The following is a 21975-nucleotide window of genomic DNA, read 5'->3' on the forward strand; positions in this document are numbered from 1 at the left end:
TTATCATTTTCCAAAATCTTTTGTCTTCATGGAATTCACATTGGCATTTGTACTTGAATTTGTTGTGGCATAGACAATTTAGTTTTTTTATCTCTTTCTGTTTTTCATTCCAGTGCTGTCTGTATATTATTATTACTAGTAATCTGTTTTCTTCTTCACATGTGGTCCAGTGTAATTAGTTGTCTTGAATCTGTAATGTTCTTGCTGTTGGATATCTTGCCTCTTCAGATATTATGCTTTCTATAAGACTGAGTTTCTTCAAGACATCTTCTTTATATTTCTCAAATTCTAGTATTTCCCAACTTGATTCTTTCTTCAGCTTTAGTGTGGTTGTCTGTTCTTTGCTTGACCAATATTCTTTGTTATTACTGTGGTCTTGTTTCTGAGTTGCTCATAACTTCTTTGGTGATTGTAGATAGTATCTGCTGTTCTTTTCATCTCTGTAGATAGAGCAATTATTGTTGTAGCAAAATCTTCAATAAATTCTGATGTGATCTGGATGTTCTATAGATGAGGTATTCTGTAGATCTGATATTTTCTATTCTTATTTCTCAGTATTACATCCGCAACACTAATAATTTTTGATATCATAACTGTAGTCTCTGTAATACATGAAGTTTTCTGTAATTTGTATCTATCATTCAAACTCTTCTTGTTGTTTCTGGTGAAGCTTGCATGAATATCTATAGATTGGCTACTGAGCATGTTTCTTATGCTTTGGGTTCTGAATTTCATCTATTTTCTTTTTATAGCAGTATTTGCAGTCAAGTAGTCAAATTCCCTAATCATCACTTGATTTGCTTCTTGTTCTCACACATAATTCTTTGCATAACTTCCATTTTTCATTATTCAGCTGGTTTTGATATTTTAGTTCATCTTCTGATTGCTGGAGTAGCTTCAGATAAGCTTTTATAACTTGTTCTTTGAATATCTCTCTGAACTGTTGTTAAAGTTCTTTTTTGATTTATTCTTTCTGAGTTATTGCTTGGAGATGTTGTTTAACTTCAGAGTCTTCTTCATTTTCTTTTAAGATTGTTCTGAGTTTCTTGTCTCTTTGATCTGCTTTCTTTGCTCTGTACTGCCTTGCTTAGTGTCCAGGCTTAGCATAATAGAAGCATAATTTTCTTTCTTTCTCTGCTCTTTTTCTTTCTCATCAAGCATGTCAACTTTCATTATGTCCAGCTCCATGAGTGTGTGTCTGTAAGAGTCTGATTATACATATTTGCTTCAGTCTTAACTTTCAGTATGGTTCAATAAACTGGATTACTTCCATGGTGCTTTTTCTTGCTTTTCTATCTTTTGTTTGTAAAGTTGGTTTCCAATCCTGACTGCCACTTTGATTATCTTGGTCAGGGTGTGTGGTTATTTCTCCAATCACACTATTTTATCTTTAATCTTATTGAATAGTTCTTGATAGTAGATATTAGCTAAGACTTTATTGTTCTAATCAGTGTTGACACAGATTTGCTGGAATCTTATAGCATATTCTTGTGGTGATATCTTTTGTTGTATGTAATATAACTGCTGGGCTGCTATGTTTTGTTCTTCAACTTCTTCAAAAGTGATTTTCAATGTCTGAATAAAGATATTATAACTGTCAATAATCTTAAGTATATTGTTGTCCTGATTGACTTCATCTCTTTTATAATAATTCCACAGATAGATGTAAAACCAATCAAATACTGCTCTGTGAAGATATAATGCTGCTATTATTATCTTGTCTTTATTATTACTGAGTTGTTTGCCTTTCATATTCATGTAAATATGCAGTTGTCTCAAGAAAGCTTGTAATTTTTCTTGTTTACTCTTGAAGAATTCCAGTGAATTAACTTTAACTTTATCTTTCTTTTTCTGTTGTCCAGTGAATAAAATAGCCATGACCTGAGCCTCAAGCTGCTTATTATAGTTTTTCAATTTGTGGTTCTGCTCTCTATGTTTTTCAGTAATCTGTTCAAGCTGCAAGATTCTATTCATAAGATCTTGAGTATTAATAGCTGATGCTTTGGATGCAGACATGGTTTCTATACTTTGTTAGATCTTGATATGGGGTGGAGGTTGTATCTTTATACTTGATATAATGTAGAAAGTTCTTTCTTTGTATGCAATCTCTGGAATCTCAGGTGTATTCTCTTCTGAGTCAGAAGTAATTAATATGTTGTGTTGGGTTTTTGGTGACTGGGAATTTCTCTGGGTTCTTTGAGATCTTGAGAGTATTAAAGAGCTCAAAGAGAGCATAACAGATTGAAGATAGTGATCAATAATTCAATAATGCTCTGGTTGAGTAGGTAGTCTTGCTCTGATAACAAAGAGTTTCTATACAGATATATCAGAGTTAGAACAAGGCTATTATATCTTCTTAAGAGTAGTGGGATCAGGTACAATTGTACAGTATCACAAGACTTCAGTAGTATAGAAAGTAACCAAGATATGAAAGTATCTGATTCAAAGATATCTGTAAGATAGGTAAGAAGATTAATTATGATGAACAAGTCCATCAGATCTCTGGTAATAAGTGTTCTTATATACATGATGCTCTTCTGGTAATACTTGTGATACTTTCTTCCAGATTGCTTGTGTTGTAGTATCATGATATGTGATACTCTCTTTCTCATATCTTGTCTTGCTTGTATCACTTCCTGGTCACATGATTTTCTGCCTTAAGGTTTCTCCACAATGGTCTGTGACTCTGCCTTGTCAGGTTTCATCCAATTGTCCTGTGTCTTTAGCTGCCGTGCCACAAGTTTCATAACATAACATGACTGTAGTAGGCTGGTATTCAGGACTGGGACAGGATCTTATTTTCTATTGAACCTGGTTCTGATCCCAAATTTAGAAACACCCAGGATCCCAAATATAAAATCTCAGTCCCATGTCCCATTCTACTCAAGAGCTTGAGATCCTGTTCCCATTTCTATCCCAGAAATTATTTCCTGGTCCTATTTTCAAATAAAAAATTATGTTCCACATTCTATTCCAGCAGAGATGGTAGACTCCTATTTCCCATTCTGGCCAGGTTTATAGTGGAACCAGAATGGGACCAGAATTCCTGATTCCATCATGTTAAATTTATAGGGAAGAGTCAAACTGATGAAATTTTGTGTGAACTGTTACCAAATTTTATTACTTTTTTGATAAAGGTGGAACTTATAGAAAAATCAATTTGATTATCAAAAGAAATAAAGTATTAAAACTAACTAATGGCTGAAGCCAGCAAACAAACAGAAACTACCTAAATAGCAAGTTAATTATTATTGTTATTATCTTTATTATTATTATTGTTCTTCTTCTTTCTCTTCTTCTTCTTCTTTTACTTTTTCTTCTTCTTCTTCTTCTTCTTCTCCTTCTGCTTCTCCAGAACTGGCTTTATGAACTAGGCAGGAGCTCTAATACCTAACATTTGACAGGCAGAGACCCTGATGGCACCAGAGAGAAGCAGAGAGGCAGTGGTGAGTGGTAGTGGTAGTGATGGAGCAGCAGCAGCAGTAGTTGGTGGAATGGGGGCAGTATACAGGTGATGGGTGGTGGCAGCAGAGATGAGGTAATCAGATATATTAATTGAGCTGAAATAGTTTGATTTGATTTTGGCACTGATGCTAAGAATGAGCTTTGTATTGTTGATGTTGACTATAACACACTTATAGTGCACCATTGCCATAACAGAGTCTATATTACTTAGTATAATTATTAGTACCATTGCTAAGAGTGACTTACACTTAAACAAAGTACACAAAATTACTTTAGCTGTCTTCTAAAGTAACTTAATAACAGTATATTGCTAGCAATATTCATGTTCTTGATAACAGAACAAAGTAATTTTCTGAATCAATTACTGGAATGGGGCCACTGGTAAGATTAGCTTGATAGAGCTCTGGAAGTGATGAATTTTCTTGATAGCATCTATTTTCACTAATTAGTATCAAGACTATTATCAAAAATTGTTACTTTTTAATATACAAGTGCTGGCCTTTTAATTTTGAACAGAGAGGCAGGGGTGGAGATTCTTCTGGTTAAAGTTAATTAGATTAATATCTTTATTAGCTTTACATCAATTGCTCTTCTTCAGGGTCCATTCTTTCAATATAGTCTTGTGCTGCTTCTCTCCAGCTGTGTGAAATGGATGTGCATAGAGAAAACTAACATCTTGTCAGTAAATAATATATGCCAGAGCAGTATTCTGCAAGCACTCATTTATTAATATAACTCATTTTGTTATAGTATATGTTTGTTGTATGTGTGGATGTTGAAGCACAGTAAATAAAAAGATGGTAGAGGGGGAGAGTGTGAGAATTGTAAATCAGTGTGACAATGAATCTCTAGAAGAAATATACATAGAAGAAGAGTATGTAAGATAAAAGATCTGTATTCTGGCAACTATATATAACTTGTAAACAAGATTGTCACTGGCTTCCAGCAAGGGGTTTGCATAGTGATGATCTTTTATATATGCTTGTGAGCATGTAACTTAGTGCCTTGTGAGAACACATGCAACTTCTAGCAGCTTGTAAGCTGAGGTCTCTGATCTTCACAGGTGCTGTTTGTCTGTGTAAGAGGTTTGTGATGAATTCTTACAGATTTCCCTCTCTTGTAAGTCTTGGTTTCTCAAGGTGGCTGTCTCATTAAAAACCTTCATGAGTAGAAAAACAAAAAACCTCTTGGGAAAAATAAAAATTTCCTCATAAGAAAAAGAGTACAGCCTCACTAGAGATATAATATCAACACAACTCTAATAATACAATAGAACCCAATAACACAATAATGTGTAAAAAGTCTCTATTGTTCTTGCTATCTCTGTATTATTATTAGATAATGAACACTAGCTTAAGAGAGAGCTTTCTCTTGCTTTCCCTTTCTCTTCTTTTCTTCTCTTTCTTCTCTAGTCTATATTATTATTATCAAGGTAAGTGAATCCTTCAAGCACTGCTTCACATGGGAAACAGACTTGTGGAAGGTCTCTAATGTTCTGGAAGAAAAAATGGCTACATCTTGATACTTCATCTGTCTGGCTGTGAGATTACAAGTTGATAAGTTCATCTCTGGTTGTGTCTTTGCTTTATGTGATTATAAGATTTGCCTTCATGTGAGGTTTAGTTTGTGGAGAGACTGATGCATGCTAGTTGCTGCTGATTTATTCTCTCTCTCTCTCTCTTCTCTTGTGAGTTGTCTCCACTTTTCTCTCTTGGGAGAATGCCCACACCCCTTCTCTTCAAAAAAGAGATATCCAGGCCTTCAGTGAGTATTTCTTGTGAACTTGGGAAGTGTTTGTGACTAACAGTTCTAGAGTATTGTTGCTTCTTCTTCTTCTTCTCCATCAGTCACTGTTATTCTCTCTGTGTCAGCTCAAGCTGTAAGTGTCTTTCACAAGCTGATACTGATTTGTGTGCTGATGAAGTTAGAGTTCTGCCACTCTGTCTTTCCTTTCTGTAATTGTCACTGCTTCAGCCCCAGCTGGAAATGTGAGTATTCTCTATCACATTTCAGTTTACAGCTAATCTTCTCTACATTATTGTTACTGTTCCCCCTGCTCTGGCAGGGTTTGTAGGTACCATGATCTTGTGGAGTGCTTGGAACTATCCAGTACCCCCTTCATGAGATTGATAATGGTGGTCCCAGACCATCTTCACCCAATTGCTGCCAGCTGCTACTTTTGCTGGTGCATTGCAGGTTAATCTGATGGTTCTTCCAGATCTCCCCCCCCACACAGGGGCACAAGCTTTGTCTGTCTATAAAAGAGCATGGTGTTGTGAGCCTATTTAAAGATCTGTACTTATTGCTGGTTTGAATAATTTAAATTAGTTAACTATCTGTGCCCAGCTTTACAAGAGTATTCTTGTAACTAGAGCTGAGGCCCAGCCACCACCAGAACAGAAGTGCTCTGTCTGCAAGAGAGCTTAGCAGAGCTATAGCAATATAGTCTTTACAGAGTGCATCTCTGCAGACTTGAGTCAAAAATATAATAACTGTCTATACTGTAGGCATCTTGCTTGCTCTTTTCAGCAGTAAGATTATAAATAGTTGTTACAGATCTTTGCAGGAGGGGCTGAAGACTTTAATTATATAGTCTTAGTTTAGTTTTTTCTTCTTTTGTTTTGAAATCAATTAAATTCAGTTCAGTTTGACTATATCTTTTCTCTCTCTAACTTATTTTCTAGTTTCACTATCTCCATCTATCTCTTTTGTGAATCAGACTTGTTCAGGTTTCTACTATAAAATTGTTGGAGTAGCTTTCTCAGTGGACAGATATTACTTGCAGGAACTCATATCTTGTTCTTCTTATTATTATATTCTTTCTAATATACTCTGTACCACAGCTTGTAACTCTCTCTCTTTAAGTTAATTAGCTTGTAGATCTGGTACTTCTTTTCATTCTCATCTGTCTTGTAAACTTTGTGATGAGGTGAGCTATTGATTTCTTTGTGAGTCTTGTATTTGTGGAGCAGGGATATATGAAAGATATTATAAGTTTACAGACCTGGAGACAGTTTCAGTCTGTAGACTTGTAAGTCTATCTTCTTCATAATTCTACAAGGCCCATGTCTCAACAAATTCAGTTTTTTGTTAGGCTGTGTGATCTTGATATTGTGAAGATCAAGCTACATCTTGTCTCTTATCTGAAAGATCTTTATAGTGTGGTTCTGGTTATAATACTTCTTCTGATAGACTTGTGTTTTTGTGAGCAATTTCTTGATCTCTTTGCAGAGCAATCTCATTGCCTCTGTCTGATCTCTTAAATTCTTGCACACATAGTTATACTTATCAGTGTTCAAGAATTCTATCTGTGGATTCAGCTTATATATCAGCTGGAAAGATGATTTCTGTGTGGAAGTCTGTTGTGAGTTATTGTACACAAACTCAGCCATTGGCAACCACATCATTCAGTTATCTTAATTATAATTAACATAGCTTTGCAGGTACTGCTCCAGCACACTATTCAGTCTCTCAGTCTGACCATCAGTTTGTGGGTGGAATGCTGTGCTTATTGCTCTTGTAATTTTCAAGATGTGAGTTAAATCACTCCAAAATTTACTTGTGAACAGAGATTCTTAATCTGTTACTATACTTGCAGGTAATCTGTGCAATCTCACTATCTTGTAAATAAAGAGATGAGCTAATTTCTCTGATGTCAGCTTCTTTATTATAGGAATAAAGTGAGTTATCTTTATGAACTGGTTCACTACAATCAGAATACAGTCAAACTGCATCTTCTTAAAATTCAGGCTTGCAGAGAGATCTGTAATAACATTCATACTAATAAATTTTCAAGAGTAATTTAGGATTGATAAGAGTGATAGTTCTTCTTAAGACTTTTCACAAACTCTTCTTGGACTCTGGCAGACTTTACAGACTTTGCAATACTTCTTCACTAGTTCTCTCATTCTTGATCAAAAGTATTTGTGAGCTATAAGCTCATATATTCTTGCTATAGCAAAATGCCCTGTGAGGGGTAGGTCATGATGATATCTAATCAGCTCTATTTACAGAGCCTCATTCTGAGAGATGTACACACAACTATCTCTATAGAGAATACTCTTCTTCTCTTTCCACATCATGAATTTCTTTGTGCCTATCTTAATATCTTTGCAGACCTCAGCTGCATAGTCATTACTTTGCAGTAGATTTGGCAGTGATGCCAACAGATTGAAGCTGTTCTTTTCATAAGAATCTTTCTTGTGAATCAGATCTTTAGTCTTCTGAACCTGCATTGTGATCTTCTTTACTTTGCATGTGCCTCCTAAGACAATCTTCACAAGTAGTTTCTTGGTCTCAGTCTGAAGCTTTATGGAGATGAGTTGTGCATTCTCATCTTCTTTCTTCTCTCTCTGGTTAAGAGAAACTTGAGCTGTCAGTTCTAACTTTTCTGTGGTCTCTTGCTTCTTCATAAGCATTACTCTTAGTTGGTTTGCAGTCTTGTGACCCTTCTTATCATCTAGATCAGTCTTCTTAGTATAGTCAGGTCTTTGTGAAAGTTCATCTGCTGGGTTCTTAGTTTCTTTCACATGGTTAACTGTGAACCAAAAGACTGTCAGTCTTTGTGCCCAGTGAATCTGTCTTTGTGAGAGATCTTAAGCAGTCTGAAAGTAGCAATCAAGTATTACTTCTCTTGACTATTCATATTTCTTATAATGCTTTTTGTAAAATCTCAAAATATATTGTTGGTATGTTTTATGCTCATCACTGGTCCAATTCTCTGAATCATATGCTCTCATGCAGTATGATGAATAGAGGGCAGCAGCTACAGCTAGCAGCTCACTCTTTGAATACTTAATATCACTATAGTATTTCTGGAATTTCAAGTTAGCAGCTTTAATAGCTTCTTGAATGTTCTTTCTTGTTATTAATTATTGGGTCTTGTCCTTCTCTCTTTCTAAATACTGGAAAAGATGATTGTATGTTGCCCATATCAGATAAATTATTAAGCCTGTTGTTTTGAACAGTATCTTGATAAATTGACTGAATAGCTGCAACAGTTCAATTATATACTCTAGCTGCTTTCAGTCATGGTTCAATAAGTAAAGTCTTTGGTATTTTGATGATGAGTTCTGAATCCATGAGTTCACAGCTTGTTGAAGCAACAAGACATGAACACATATCTTATAGATGGAATTTCATCTTGTGCAAACATCTTGAATCATCTTCCACTGGTTCTCTTGTTGATATTCTTAGAAATATGCAGTAAGTTGGGGGGAGACATTGGTTGCATTAGCAACAAGATGAATTTATTGTCAAGCAAAAATTAGTAAATTACCTTAAGTATATCAAGACTGTTACTAAATTTCATTATCTTTCTAAGAGTATTTACAAATGTGTCTGTTGATGCTAGATCATCAGTAATTAAGCTCTTATTAAAGATAGTAGGTAGAGTATTATTGTCTGGCTGAATCTTGAGATTGCAAACCAGCTCTTGAACCACAAGTTGAATCATATAAGTGAGACAGAGTATTATCTTACTCACTGCATTTCAATCAGTTGCCTTGTTCAACTACTGCAATGCTAGCCTCAATTAATATGTAAGATGTGCTTGTATAGTATTATTGTTTAACATATTGTTACTTGTAATTGCAAGAAGATTGCTCTCAAGCCTTCATGCTACTAGTGATTATTGAAGAATCTCTGCTATATTCTTGCCAGTATGAGTACTCTCTAAACTTTCAAAATCTAGTAAATGCTTATAGTACTCCCAATTCTTTGTAATGTAATAATTATTAATTATCATAAAGGCAAGGTTATTGGGACTTGTCCAATTATCCACTGCCAGAGATATCTTAGTTGTTGGATCATAATCAAAGAGAAGATTTCAGAATAGCTGATTGTACATATTATTCATAATCTGATATAATGTTTCTTGTGTGGGTATCTGTAAAGCCATTGCAAAGTTGAGCATGGTTATTAATGTGTGGAATGCTAGATTCTCAATAGCACAAAATGAGAGATTCAAGAATATTAATGTTTGTACAAGCTGCCAGAGAAAATTATCTTGATTGCATTCAGAAATGGGCAGATCTGAATCTGTTTAAGAATGCTTCAGAAACTGTTGCTAATACACCAGAACTATTATTAAAATTTATTATATTTGAAAAATTAGAATCCATGACCTACTATCATATTAACCAGAGTGTTACTCTGTTCATCACTAGTTTTTGTATAATCTTTGCTTATTAAATGCTTCTTCAGACCACTTGTACTATTTGAAGAAAAGCTTGAATAACTAAGAAAGATTTGGCAATGCTTACAAATCACTCCTGAAGTACTCTTAGAATGCTCTGCCACCTGATTAAATTTTGATCAAAAATCAGAATGGTATTGCTTTGTCTTCTAGTTGAGGTCATCACACTTCTTATCATTAACTAACTGAGCAGCTTCAGTAGTCAACCATCAAGTAACAAACAACTTATAATGCAGCTCCTTCCACAATACAAATTGTTTTTTTCCATGTTGAACTATAGTCAATTCTGAAGAAACCTCTGTAGATTTTGCTTGTTTGCTGGCTTCAGCTATTAGATTCTTTTTTTTTTTTTCATAATCAAATTGATTTTTCTCTAAGTTCTGCCTTAGTTAAAAAAGTAACAAAATGTGGTCAGAGCCCAAGTAAAATTTGATAATCTCTGAATAGTTAGTCTTATTTTACTCTGTAAGTACAGCAACTAACTACAAAATCTTCTTCATCTATAAAATGGAACATTCTTCTTCAGGAAAATAAAACATTTTACCAATTTAATGGCACCCCATTCTCAAATTAATATAAAAAAAGAATTAAAAATCTAACTTTCTTCTCTAGATATCAATAATCTAATTATTCTCCATCTTATTGTTCTTCTCATCATTCTTATCAGAGAATACCACAATCTCAAAATCATCTTTCTCTATCTTCTCTGAGACAGGTGAGCTGTTGTTGTCTTCACTCAGACCCTGTAATTAATCCAGAAATTCTCTCATCTTCTTCTCAACCTCCTCTCTCAATACACCAATCACAGCAAGACAATCATGATCATAAGCTATGATCTTGACCTCAAGCCTGACTATCATTTGGCAGAATCAGGTCTCTCTATATGCAGCAATAAAATGCTGCATCTGGCTTGTTTTGATCTAAATATATCAGAACCATTACCAAATTTCATTACTTTTGAATTCTATCTTCTTTTTCTGTCAAGTGTTATTCTTGATTTCTGTGGCCTCTTCTCAGCAATAGTTCTTCTTCTTCTTTCTCTTCTTTTGCTGAGAGATTATGAGCTGGTACTTATAATACTTCTTTGACTTGCCTTTGACAAATTACTTAACCATCAACTCTTTAATAGCTTTATCTTTAATCATCTTGCAATTCTTCTTGCTGCTATTCTGCCACAGGAGCTGCAATATTCACTTAGTTGAATGTCAAGAATGTCTATTATAGATTGAGAATTCACAAAGAGAATAAGTGGAAGACTGCATTTCAGACTTTACAGAAGCTATTTAAGTACTTGATAGTACTTTTTGAACTTGTGAATGCACTGGCAGCTTTCCAATCATATATCACAAAAGCACTTAGTGAATATCTGAATGTGTTTGCAGTGGCCTATCTTGATAATGTGGTTGTGTACTTGGCTTGTGAGAAGGACCATGAGAAGCATGTGAAATGCTTATACAACACATCTTCAATTAGTGGTAGAGGATATCTATTCTTGACTGTTTTTGAATTCAGATCACAATAGTTCACACACATTCTTAGTCTGCCATTCTTCTTGAATGTGAACAGGATAGATGCTCCTGCAGATGACTTAGAAGACTGGATGAACCTATAGATTAGAGCATTGCTCAGATATTTACAAAGAGTCTCTTGCTTAGCTTGCAAAAGTTTGTATGTTTTTTCAAATTCTGGCTGCTTCTCTGGTTCAAGATTTATAGCCAAATCATCTTCACAGTGTGGTGGCAGCTCTCAAGCTCTCTTGTCACTAAATACTTCTGCAAGTTTGATGTATGTTTGTTATAAGTATTATTGTGATTTCTTCTCTGCTAACTTCTCTAGAATATTAACCAAATGATTTTTGAGAGACCTCATTAAAGACAACCAAATTTCCAAAATGAAATGAAGCAATATTTAAATGACAAGAATTTAACATCATCTCAAGCTCCAATTCTGGAACAGTGGAGAATGCTAGAGTCTGATTTTCCAACTGTTGCTCAGATGGCAAGAAACATTCTGGCTATATATTTAACAGAAGTTGGGGTAGAACAGATTTTCAATGTTGCTTGGGATACATGTTATTATTAATAATCACAGCTCCATGCATTTATAATCAAGAAGATTATGCTGCTTAAACATAGAAATAAGATGCATATGCTAGATGAAGCACTCATATCACATGAGAAGTTGGCCAAGAAAGTTATACAAGATAATCAAGATGATCAAGATACTCTAAAGATTGTACAGGAAGAGATTGCAAGCCTGCTAAATCTACTACTCAATCCAGATGAGAAACAGAAAATACATCAATATTATCAATAGATAGACTCAAGTAGCTAATAGCTTGCAATATGATCCAATTATGCAAAAAGCATTACTAAATTTCAGTACTTTTCTGAAGTTGAATAAATTAATAAAATTATGTTAGAACTATTACCAAATTTTATTACTTTTTGACAACACAAATGAGATCAGAGTTCTCAGTCTCATTCTACACTTTACTAGTTCTGTCCCATATACAATATTGAAATCCCAGTTCTATTCTATTTTGTCATGTCAGGTCCCAGGCTCATCCTACTAGCTAGATTTTGATCCTGGTCCCAATTCTATCCCAATCCCAGTTCCTACAGAACTGTCCCAATATGCTGTTAAACAACCCAGTCCCATCTTATTAAGCTGAGCTTCAACCTGATCCCATTCTCAGAACAGGAATTGGGACAGAAATCTGGGACTGGGATGGGAAATCCTGGAACCAGATACCACTCTAAACCATACCATATGAGAATGAGTAAGGTGCCAACATATTCTTCTGTAGTACTGGTAGATAACTATCATGAGTGGGAAGTAGATGAGATCTTGGATGACAAAACATGCTACTGCAAGAGATATTATCTAGTGAAGTGGAAAGAATTCTCTATTGAGAAATTGATGTGGGAATCTGAGAAAAACCTCAAAAACACACAAGAGGCTCTTAAGAATTACCTAAGAAAAAGATGTAATTACAAGAAGATGAATGAATCTATGTACAGAAAGAAAGATAGATGTGACATGAAACAAATATAAAGATCACAATATCTATAAAATCAAGAAGTTAACAGTGAGAAGATGTACTGTGAGGGCATCTGAGATATGGCTGTGATGATAGTAAACCAGCCATAGATAAGTGAGGCTCAGAAGTTGCAGGTATGTTTGGTACAATAATAAATAAAGCTACAATGAAAGATGTAGTTACAGAAGAAGACATAATAGATAAAAAATCATAACAAGAATGAAGTGCTTTCATAATGCTATAAAAATCAGAAGAAACAGTGTTGATTAGATAGTTAATAGAAGATGTGAGATTGGCTTAAGCAGAAGTTAGTCTGAGAATAAATAAAGATAGTAAAGAAGATCTATAAGACTGGCTTCTGTACTGTCTTAAAGAGTCTTTATCTTACTTGTTAAATAAGTAATAAGATGATCAAGTAAGATACTGACATTTTCAATCTCATTTTTAACTTGAGACAAGATGGTATAAACTGGATTTGGTAAATAAAAAAGTTCAGATAAATTATTCTTGACAGATCTAGCTTCAGACACAAGATTCATGATTTTAGTTTGTTGACATGATGCAGAATGATGATGTTTTATAGAAGATTCTTCAAGAACAGAAGTGATCTGGCAATAATAATATTTGGTGGCTCTGAAGTCAAGCTCATAAAATTCTTGCATGAGTATACTCATACACTTCATGTTGTATGAATGGCAAGAATCTGCATTATTGAAGAAGTAATACTTCTCTTGAAGATGTAAGAGCTGATGTATAATATTAAAAGCAGATTCAGATATCTATAATCATGTTAGACTAACAAGAAGAAACAGATGAAGACACACTTACATTATAATAAGTATAGATTTGGTGCTCTAAACAATAAGCACAAGATTCTTTTTCAGAGTTCTATATATAGGGCTCTGCTTTGTTCAAATGATTAGTAAATATTAAATATATGCATACTGAGCAGGGAAGCACCTTCTCTTCAACATTGGGGACAGGATTCTTTGAAGAAGATATGGTAACAAAGAGTAGTATAGAAGAAATGATGACACTCTTATCAAGATATGGTAGAAGAAGAAGAAAAGAAGAACAAGAATGAGAAGACCTCTATTTATATCAGTATTATAATACACTAAGGTTGCTAGTTTCATAACTTGTTGATAAACAATGTGACAATAGACAACAGATGACATAGCAATCAGACAAGTAAATAAATAAAGAAATAAGTATATAATAAAATGCTGGACTTTTGTAATAAAATAATTGCTGTTCTATAATGAAGAATATCTACTGTAACTGATGGTGATATACATGTAGAATATTTATATAGACAAGCAGTAGTAATGCAGAAGCTTGTATATTCAAGAATCTACAATGCTCTGCCAATTATAGGGGAGCTACAATAATGTACAAAAAACCACTTTAATAGCTCTATGCCTTGGAGTTCAAGGCCTCTGGGGGGGGATAGTGTTATGAATGTAGACCTAGATCAACCAAGCATCAGACAACATCAGATGTTTAGAAGTATTCATGTAACCCCAACTCTGAATATATAAGAATCATACAATTTATATAGATTGTGGAAACACCAGTGTTCAGTCTTCTAGTTAGAGAATCTCTACATTCTACACACAACTTCCTTTCATTAGTTGCAGGCATTGTACCTACTTAGCTCTTTCATACATCTAATTCTAGGAAAATCTACATGATCTATGACTGGTTCTCCTAACAAGATAACTGATCTTCATTAATTCCAGTAACTCTGCTACTTTTTCTTCTGAGAAAACAACTTTATAGTCTCTCAACTACTTAGACACTTCTGTCAGAACTTAATTATTATCTGACACAAAAATAGCATAAAAGAATTTATTCTTGATGCACATCACTCAGAGAAATCTATCTGCATTCAGAAGTTTCTTCATTTTCTCTAAGAGTCAGTAACACAACATCTTGTTCTTCCAGTCTATATTCAGATTGAAATCTTCTAACCACAGCATGTCTAGAACTATATTTATGTTAACCATATCAATTACTGTGAATATACATCTTATCATCTTTGAGGTTTTCATGAAGTTTATTATAATGAGTTAAGTCTTGTAGATGCTGTATTAATCAGTCTCAGCTTCATTCAACATCTTAATAACTCTCATGAGTGTCTCTGGTTGATCCCAGTCCAATTGAAACATCAGTTTATAGAAGATACTATCTACTGTAGTATCTGAGTTCAACAGTATAGCTTGCTTTATAAGATTATCTGACAGTATAGTCAGTATAGCTGACAGATACATACTGTACCTGCTTATCTTCTCTATTAAGTTAATATTCTATTTTTCTAATATTTGATCTGAGTCTTGCATAAGCTTTACAGCTCTAGTCTTTGCCCAGTCCTTATTCTTTTTGTCTGTTCATGTTAGGAGAACCAGTTATAGGTCATGTAGGTTTTCTCAGGATTAGGGGTATGAAAGAGCTAAGTAGGTATAATGCCTGCAACTGATGGAAGGGAGTTATGTATAGAATGTAGGGGTCCTTCAACTAGAAGACTGAATGCTGGGGTTCTCATAATCCATGCAAATTGTGTGATTCTTATATATTCAGAGTTGGGGTCATGTGAATACTTCTGAATATCTGATATTATCTGATGCTTGATTGGTCTAGGTCTATATTTGTAACACTATCCCCCCCCCAGAGGTCTTGAACTCTGAGGCATAGGGTCACTGAAGTGGATTTTTGTATGTTGTTGTAGCTTTTTGTTGTGTTTAGGTTTTTTATGACTGGGAACCTCCCTGGGTTCTTTGGGGTCTTGAGGGTATCAAAGACCTTAAAGAGAGCAACAACAGATTGGAGGTAGTAATTAATAATTCAATGGTGCTTTAGTTGAGTGAGCAGTTTTGCTCTGATGACAAAGGGTTTCTGTACAGGTATATCAGAGTCAGGGCAAGACTATCATGTTTTCTCAAGAGTAGTGAGATTAGGTACAATCATACAGTATCACAAGACTTCAATAATATGAAAAGTAATTAAGATATGAAAGTATCTGATTCAAAGATATCTGTAAGATAGATACAAAGATTAATTACAATAAACAAGTTTATTGAATCTCTAGTAATGAGCATTCTTATATACATAATGCTCTTCTGGTGATACTTGTGATACTTTCTTCCAGATTGCTTGTGTTGTAGTATCACAATATGTGATACTCTCTTTCTTATATCTCATCTCACTTATATTACTTTCTGATTATATGACTTTCTGTTCTAAGGTTTCTCCACAATAATTCATGATTCTGCCTTGCCAGATCTCATTCAATTATTCTGTATTCTTGACTGCTGTGCCACAAGTTTCATAACATCATTCTCTTCTTTTGCAGTATGTTGTTCTCAACCACTCTGCTTTCTTTTCTGAGATATAAAAGAGTGTTCTCTTCTTCTTGTATTTTTCTGTGTTTCTCTTTCTTAAGTGAGTGTCTTCATGGCTTAACCATGACTTCCAAGTCTGCCATTTGCAAGAATGCTCTGATCACTAATATTAAGAAATCAGGCTTTATCATGGTCTTCTCTTGTGTTCATTATTCTTTTCTTAACAAGATATATATTATGTCTTCTTGTTCTTCTCAGTGTAGTGAGTGTGTGTGTTCTGGTTGTTTGTATGTTTGTGACAATGGTTCTTCTGTCAAGAAGTGACATTCTCTTGAAAAGGCTCAGGAGAAACTAGAGTCAGAGAAACATCAAGCTCTTGAGAAACAGATTTACATCTTCTCAAAACTTCTTCATCTTCAAAAACAAGAGTCCCTTCTTAAATATTGTGGTAGTGATATGATAGTTTAGGGTCTTTCTTCTTTAGAGAAATTGGAGTGCCTGGAAGAAGAAGAACAGAAAAGAGTGACTGAGCAGGCAGAGATCTAGAATCTGCTTGCTTTATTAAATAATCTTCCTTCTTTAAGCTCTCTTCCAGTTATTTCTGATTTGTTCATTAATGCTTTGCTGAGTGAGGGTGTTGTTAATAATATGTCTTAACAATCATTCAGGCATTGTTGAGGTTTTCTGTTGGTTCTCAGGTGTTTTCTGAGGTATTATACTCTTTCTATTTAACTAAGTAGTGAAGTTTTCTGCTGATCTTCTGATGATCTAGTATCCATTCAACTTTGTATTCTTGTTCTTCATCAATCTCCATGGGCATTTCTTTGATGTGTAGTGGTGTTTTCTCCAATAATGAGATATGAAATACTGGGTGTATTCTTATCTTCTTGGGTAACTGGAGTTTGTAGTTGACTTTTCCAATCCACTTCATGATTCTGTATGGTCCCAATTTTTTGAAATTGAGTTTTTCACTTGGTCATTTGGTTTTGATATTCTATTAAATTAGAAATACTTTTTTCCTCTCTTTCAGAGTTAGTGTCTTCTGGCATCTTCTGTTGTAGTAGTGCTTTATTCTTTCATTCAGAAATTTGATGTCCAGTTTCATTTGGTTCTGCAGTTCTTGTAGTTGTATTGCTGTAAGTTCTGCTTCTTAAGTCTTTTGTTGTGCAATTCTTGATTGTTTCTGTATTTCCAGTTCTCTGCTATAGTTTATGTAAAACAGTGTCATTTCTGTAGTGGTGTTTTTTGCTTTGTTGTATGCCAATTGTGCTATGAGTAGTAGTGTAACTCAATTGTTCTGTTGATAGTTGATATATTCTTACAGATATTACTTCAAGATTTAGTTCAGTTGCTTTGTCTGTCCATCTGTCTGTGAATGATAGGCTGTTGACATTTTCCGTTCAATTTCCAATTGTGCCATTAATGTCATTCAGAATTTGCTTATGAATCTGGTGTCTCAGTCTGTGATTATTTCTTCTGACATTCTGTGGTTGGCAAGCATATTTTACAGTACTGTTAGTACTATATCTGGTGCTGTCATTGCTTCTCTGAACAGTATGAAATATCTGTACTTTATCAATCTGTTAATGACCACTAGTATCAAGTCATACTTCTTCCCTTCTATATTCTTCAAATTCAGAAGTTTCATAATAAAATCCATCACTATAGATCTCCATGGCCCTTGCAGTTGCAGTATTGGCTGTAGTTTCCTATATGATTGGTGTTTGTTAGCTTTGCTTTGTGCACACATCTTATATTCTTTGACATGTTGTTAAATATCCATCCACATTCCTGATCAATAGTAGATTCTCATGATTTTCTCCATTGTCTTGTCAATTCTAAAATGTTCTGCAGTGATTGTGTCATATTCTTGTACCATCACTTGTTTTCTGACTTCTCTGGGTATGTATATCAGTTCATGATATAGTATTATTCTATCTTCTTTTTTGAAGTTTTTAATTGTCTTGTCAATCTTTTTTGCATATTCATCTTTCTTCATTACTTTTTTAATCTTTTCTTTGATATCTGATTCTTCTGTGGTGATTCTTGTTACTCTCAATGTTTGTCAGTCCAGAACCATATTCTTTGTTTCTTTCAACTCTTTAAAGAGTGTTCTTGAATCTTGTTCTTTTTCTATAAGATCTGCTCTTCAGCTTAATATATCCACTCAGGTATTTTCTGTGTCTTTGCAGTGTTGTATTCTGAAGTTGTAGTGTACCAGTACATCTGCATACCATCTGGCTTGTTGTCTTATAAGTTCTTTGATCATTATAAAGTATCACAGGTTGTCATGGTCTGAGATAATTTCTGTCTGGTGTTGATTTTCTTGTAATTTGATTTTCCATTTCTTTAGTGATGCCACTATTGCAAGTAGTTTCTTGTTGTGGATATTGTAGTTTTGTTTAGCTGGTGTTATTGTTCTTACATAGCATGTGACTAGTTGTAGTCTTCTGTGCTTATCTGGTTGTTGTAATCTTTCTGCTATCACACAGTCTGATGTATCTGTATCAATCACACATCTCTTTATCAGATTGTAGTGTTATCTCATTTTTTCTTTTCTGAATTTGTCTTTTATTGCTTCAAATACTTGTTGACACTCTATTGTTCATTTGAACACTTTGTCTTTCTTGAATAGCTGTCTGAGTGATCTTACTTTCTTTAAAAATCTGTGTATGAACTGTCAGTAGTAATTCACTAGTCTGTGAAATATCTGAACTTCTTTAACTTTCTTTAGTGTTGGCTATTGTAGTATTTTATTGATTTTTCCTGGCTCTATTCATATTTCTTCTGTTGACATGATGTGTTCAAGATATCTGATTTTCTTTTTGAAGAAGTTATACTTCTTTAGTTTTGCTGGTAGATTGTATCTTTGTAGTTTTTTCAGTACTTTCTTGACTTTTCCAGTGTGATTCTTTTGATCTTCTTTGGTGAATATAACTATATCATCAAGATATGTGATGACAAAATTGTCTAGATATTCTCACAGTACATTGTTGATGAGCACTTGAAACATTGCTGGTGTGTTTGTTAATTCAAACAGCATGACATTATATTTATATAGTTCATATCATGTTCTGAACACTGATTTCCATTTGTTGCCTTCTTTGATTCATATTTGGTGGTAGGCATTCTTGATATTAATTAGAGTAAACCATGTTACTTCTCTCAATCTGTCTTGCACTTCTTTGATCAGTGGTATTGGGTAGCAGTTCTTGACTGTGATACTGTTTAACTGTCTGTAATTTATGCATAGTTATAGGGTTCTGTTCTTCTTTGGTGCAAACAGTATTGGATATTCTACTGGTGACATCAACTCTCTAATGTAATATTTCTTGAGATTATTCTTGATGTATTTCTTTACTTCAGCTGATTCTTTTTTATTCAATCTGTATATTGACAATTTTGCTGATTGTTTTTCTTCTTGTAGTTTTATCTTGTGGTCTCAGAGTTCATGTTTCAGTAGACTGTTGCTTTAATCTCTTTTTCTGAATATATTGATGTATTCTCAGAATTCTTCTGGTAGGATTTTCTTGATCTTTTCATTCTGATTATTCTTTCATACTTGCAGATGCTTCAAGTTATTGGAGTTCTCTGTAGCTTGATCTGCTTTGTTATCATGGGTCAGATTTTTATGAATTTCTTTAGTGTTAATTAATTATTCTTTATGCAGTATCTTTCTGTTGATTCAACTTATTACAGCTAGTGTCTTGTCTAAGTTGTTTCTGAGTGTGGGTCTTCAATCATGGTGTGCTGGTTTAAGAGAGCATTTACAGTTTGTCAGTTTAATCTTCTCTTTTCATCAGTTAATTTCTGGATTGTGCTGTTTTAACCAAAAGTATCCTAAGACTATATTATAGTTCTCTAGATTTATCACTTCAAAACACACTTTCTTGTGGTGCTGTTCTATTCTTATTTCAATAGAGTATGTCTCTTCTTTAACTCTATCAAGAGTTCCTTCTCCCAGTTCTGATAACTGGTAGGGATATTTCTTTATTCATTTCATGATGTCAGCTTGTTTGGTGAATCTTCTGTCAATAAATAGTTCAGTCACTTTTGAGTTTACTAGGACTGTTGTGTGCTTTGATTCAAGTAAGATTGCTGTAACTCTGAGGTAACAGATTTATTTATTGATGAGTAACAGTTTTGCTTGCCTATTCATGCTGCTCACAGGCTCTTGTTTGTGGCAGCTCTCTTGTTTCCCAAATCAATAAGAGTCATCTTAAGTGCTTGTTCATGTATTTTGCAATTATTTCTGTTGGTATATTATTTCTTATGTATTTTCCACACATACTTGTTGTCTTTACATTCTGTGCAGTTTTCACATTCTTTCAAACCATGCAGGAATCTCATTATTTTTCAAAATCTTTTGTCTTTATGAAATTTGTATTGACATTCATACTCAAATTTATCATGGCATGGGTGATTTAGTTCTTTCATCTCTTTCTGTTTTTTGTTCCAGTGCTGTCCACATATCATTATCACTAGTAATCTGTTTTCTTCTTCACATGTGGTCCAGTGCAATTAGTTGTCTTGAATCTGTAATGTTCTTGCCATTAGGCATCTTGCCTCTTCAGATGTTACACTTTTTATAAGACTGAGTTTCTTCAAGATATCTCCTTCATGTTTCTTAAATTTTAGTATCTCTCAACTTAGTTCTTTCATCTCTTTCTGTTTTTTGTTCCAGTGCTGTCCACACATCATTATCACTAGTAATCTGTTTTCTTCTTCACATGTGGTCCAGTGCAATTAGTTGTCTTGAATCTGTAATGTTCTTGCCATTAGGCATCTTGCCTCTTCAGATGTTACACTTTTTATAAGACTGAGTTTCTTCAAGATATCTCCTTCATGTTTCTTAAATTTTAGTATCTCTCAACTTAGTTCTTTCATCTCTTTCTGTTTTTTGTTCCAGTGCTGTCCACACATCATTATCACTAGTAATCTGTTTTCTTCTTCACATGTGGTCCAGTGCAATTAGTTGTCTTGAATCTGTAATGTTCTTGCCATTAGGCATCTTGCCTCTTCAGATGTTACACTTTTTATAAGACTGAGTTTCTTCAAGATATCTCCTTCATGTTTCTTAAATTTTAGTATCTCTCAACTTAGTTCTTTCTTTAGCTTTAGTGTGGTTGGCTGTTCTTCACTTGACCAATATTCTTCATTATTACTATGGTCTTGTTTCTGGGTTGCTTACAACTTCTTCAGTGATTATAAGTAGTATCTACTATTCTTTCTGTCTCTGTGAATAGAACAATTATTGTCATAGCAAAAGCTCTAATGAATTCTGGTGTAATTTGGGTGTTTTATGAATGAGATATTCTGTGGGTCTGGCATTTTCTATTCTTCTTTCTCAGTGTCACATTTGCAACACTGGCAATTCTTGATGTCATAACTATAGTCTTTATGATATATAAAGTCTTCTGTAATCTGTGTTCATTATTTAAACTCTTCTTGTTGTTTCTGGTGAAGCTTGCATAAACATCTGTAGATTGGGTACTGAGCATGTTTCTTGTGCTTTGGGTTCTGAATTTCATTCATTTTCTTTTTGTAGTGATATTCACAGTCAAGTGGTCAAATTCCCCAATCATCACTTGGTTCACTTTTCATTCTCACACATAATTCTTTGCATAACTCTTATTTTTCATTGTTCAGCTGTTTTCAGCATTTCAGTTCATCTTTCAGCTACTGGGGTAGCTTCAGATAAGCTTTTATAACTTGTTCTTTGAATATCTCTCTGAACTATTGTTGGAGTTCTTCTTTCATTTGCTCTTTCTAAGTTCTTACTTAAAGATGTTGACTCTGATATATCTGTACAGAAACTCTTTGTCATCAGAGCAAGACTACTCACTCAACTAGAGTATTATTAAATTATTAATCACTATCTTCAATCTGTTGTACTCTCTTTAAGCTCTTTGATACTCTCAAGATTCTAA

General features: G+C 34.1%; 1 protein-coding gene across 1 annotated transcript; it reads right to left on the minus strand.

Annotated features, from left to right (window-relative positions):
• Positions 1-1443: 1443 nt before the first annotated feature.
• On the minus strand, positions 1444-2016 carry CIMG_13186 (uncharacterized protein; the record flags this gene model as incomplete). Its single annotated transcript, XM_001241432.1, has 1 exon — positions 1444-2016. One exon carries the CDS (start codon positions 2014-2016, stop codon positions 1444-1446), a length of 573 nt encoding a protein of 190 aa, XP_001241433.1.
• Between the last annotated feature and the right edge of the window lie 19959 nt (positions 2017-21975).

This window comes from Coccidioides immitis (assembly GCF_000149335.2).
Source record: "Coccidioides immitis RS genomic scaffold supercont3.3, whole genome shotgun sequence".
In the NCBI taxonomy this organism is placed as follows: Eukaryota; Fungi; Ascomycota; class Eurotiomycetes; order Onygenales; family Onygenaceae; genus Coccidioides; species Coccidioides immitis.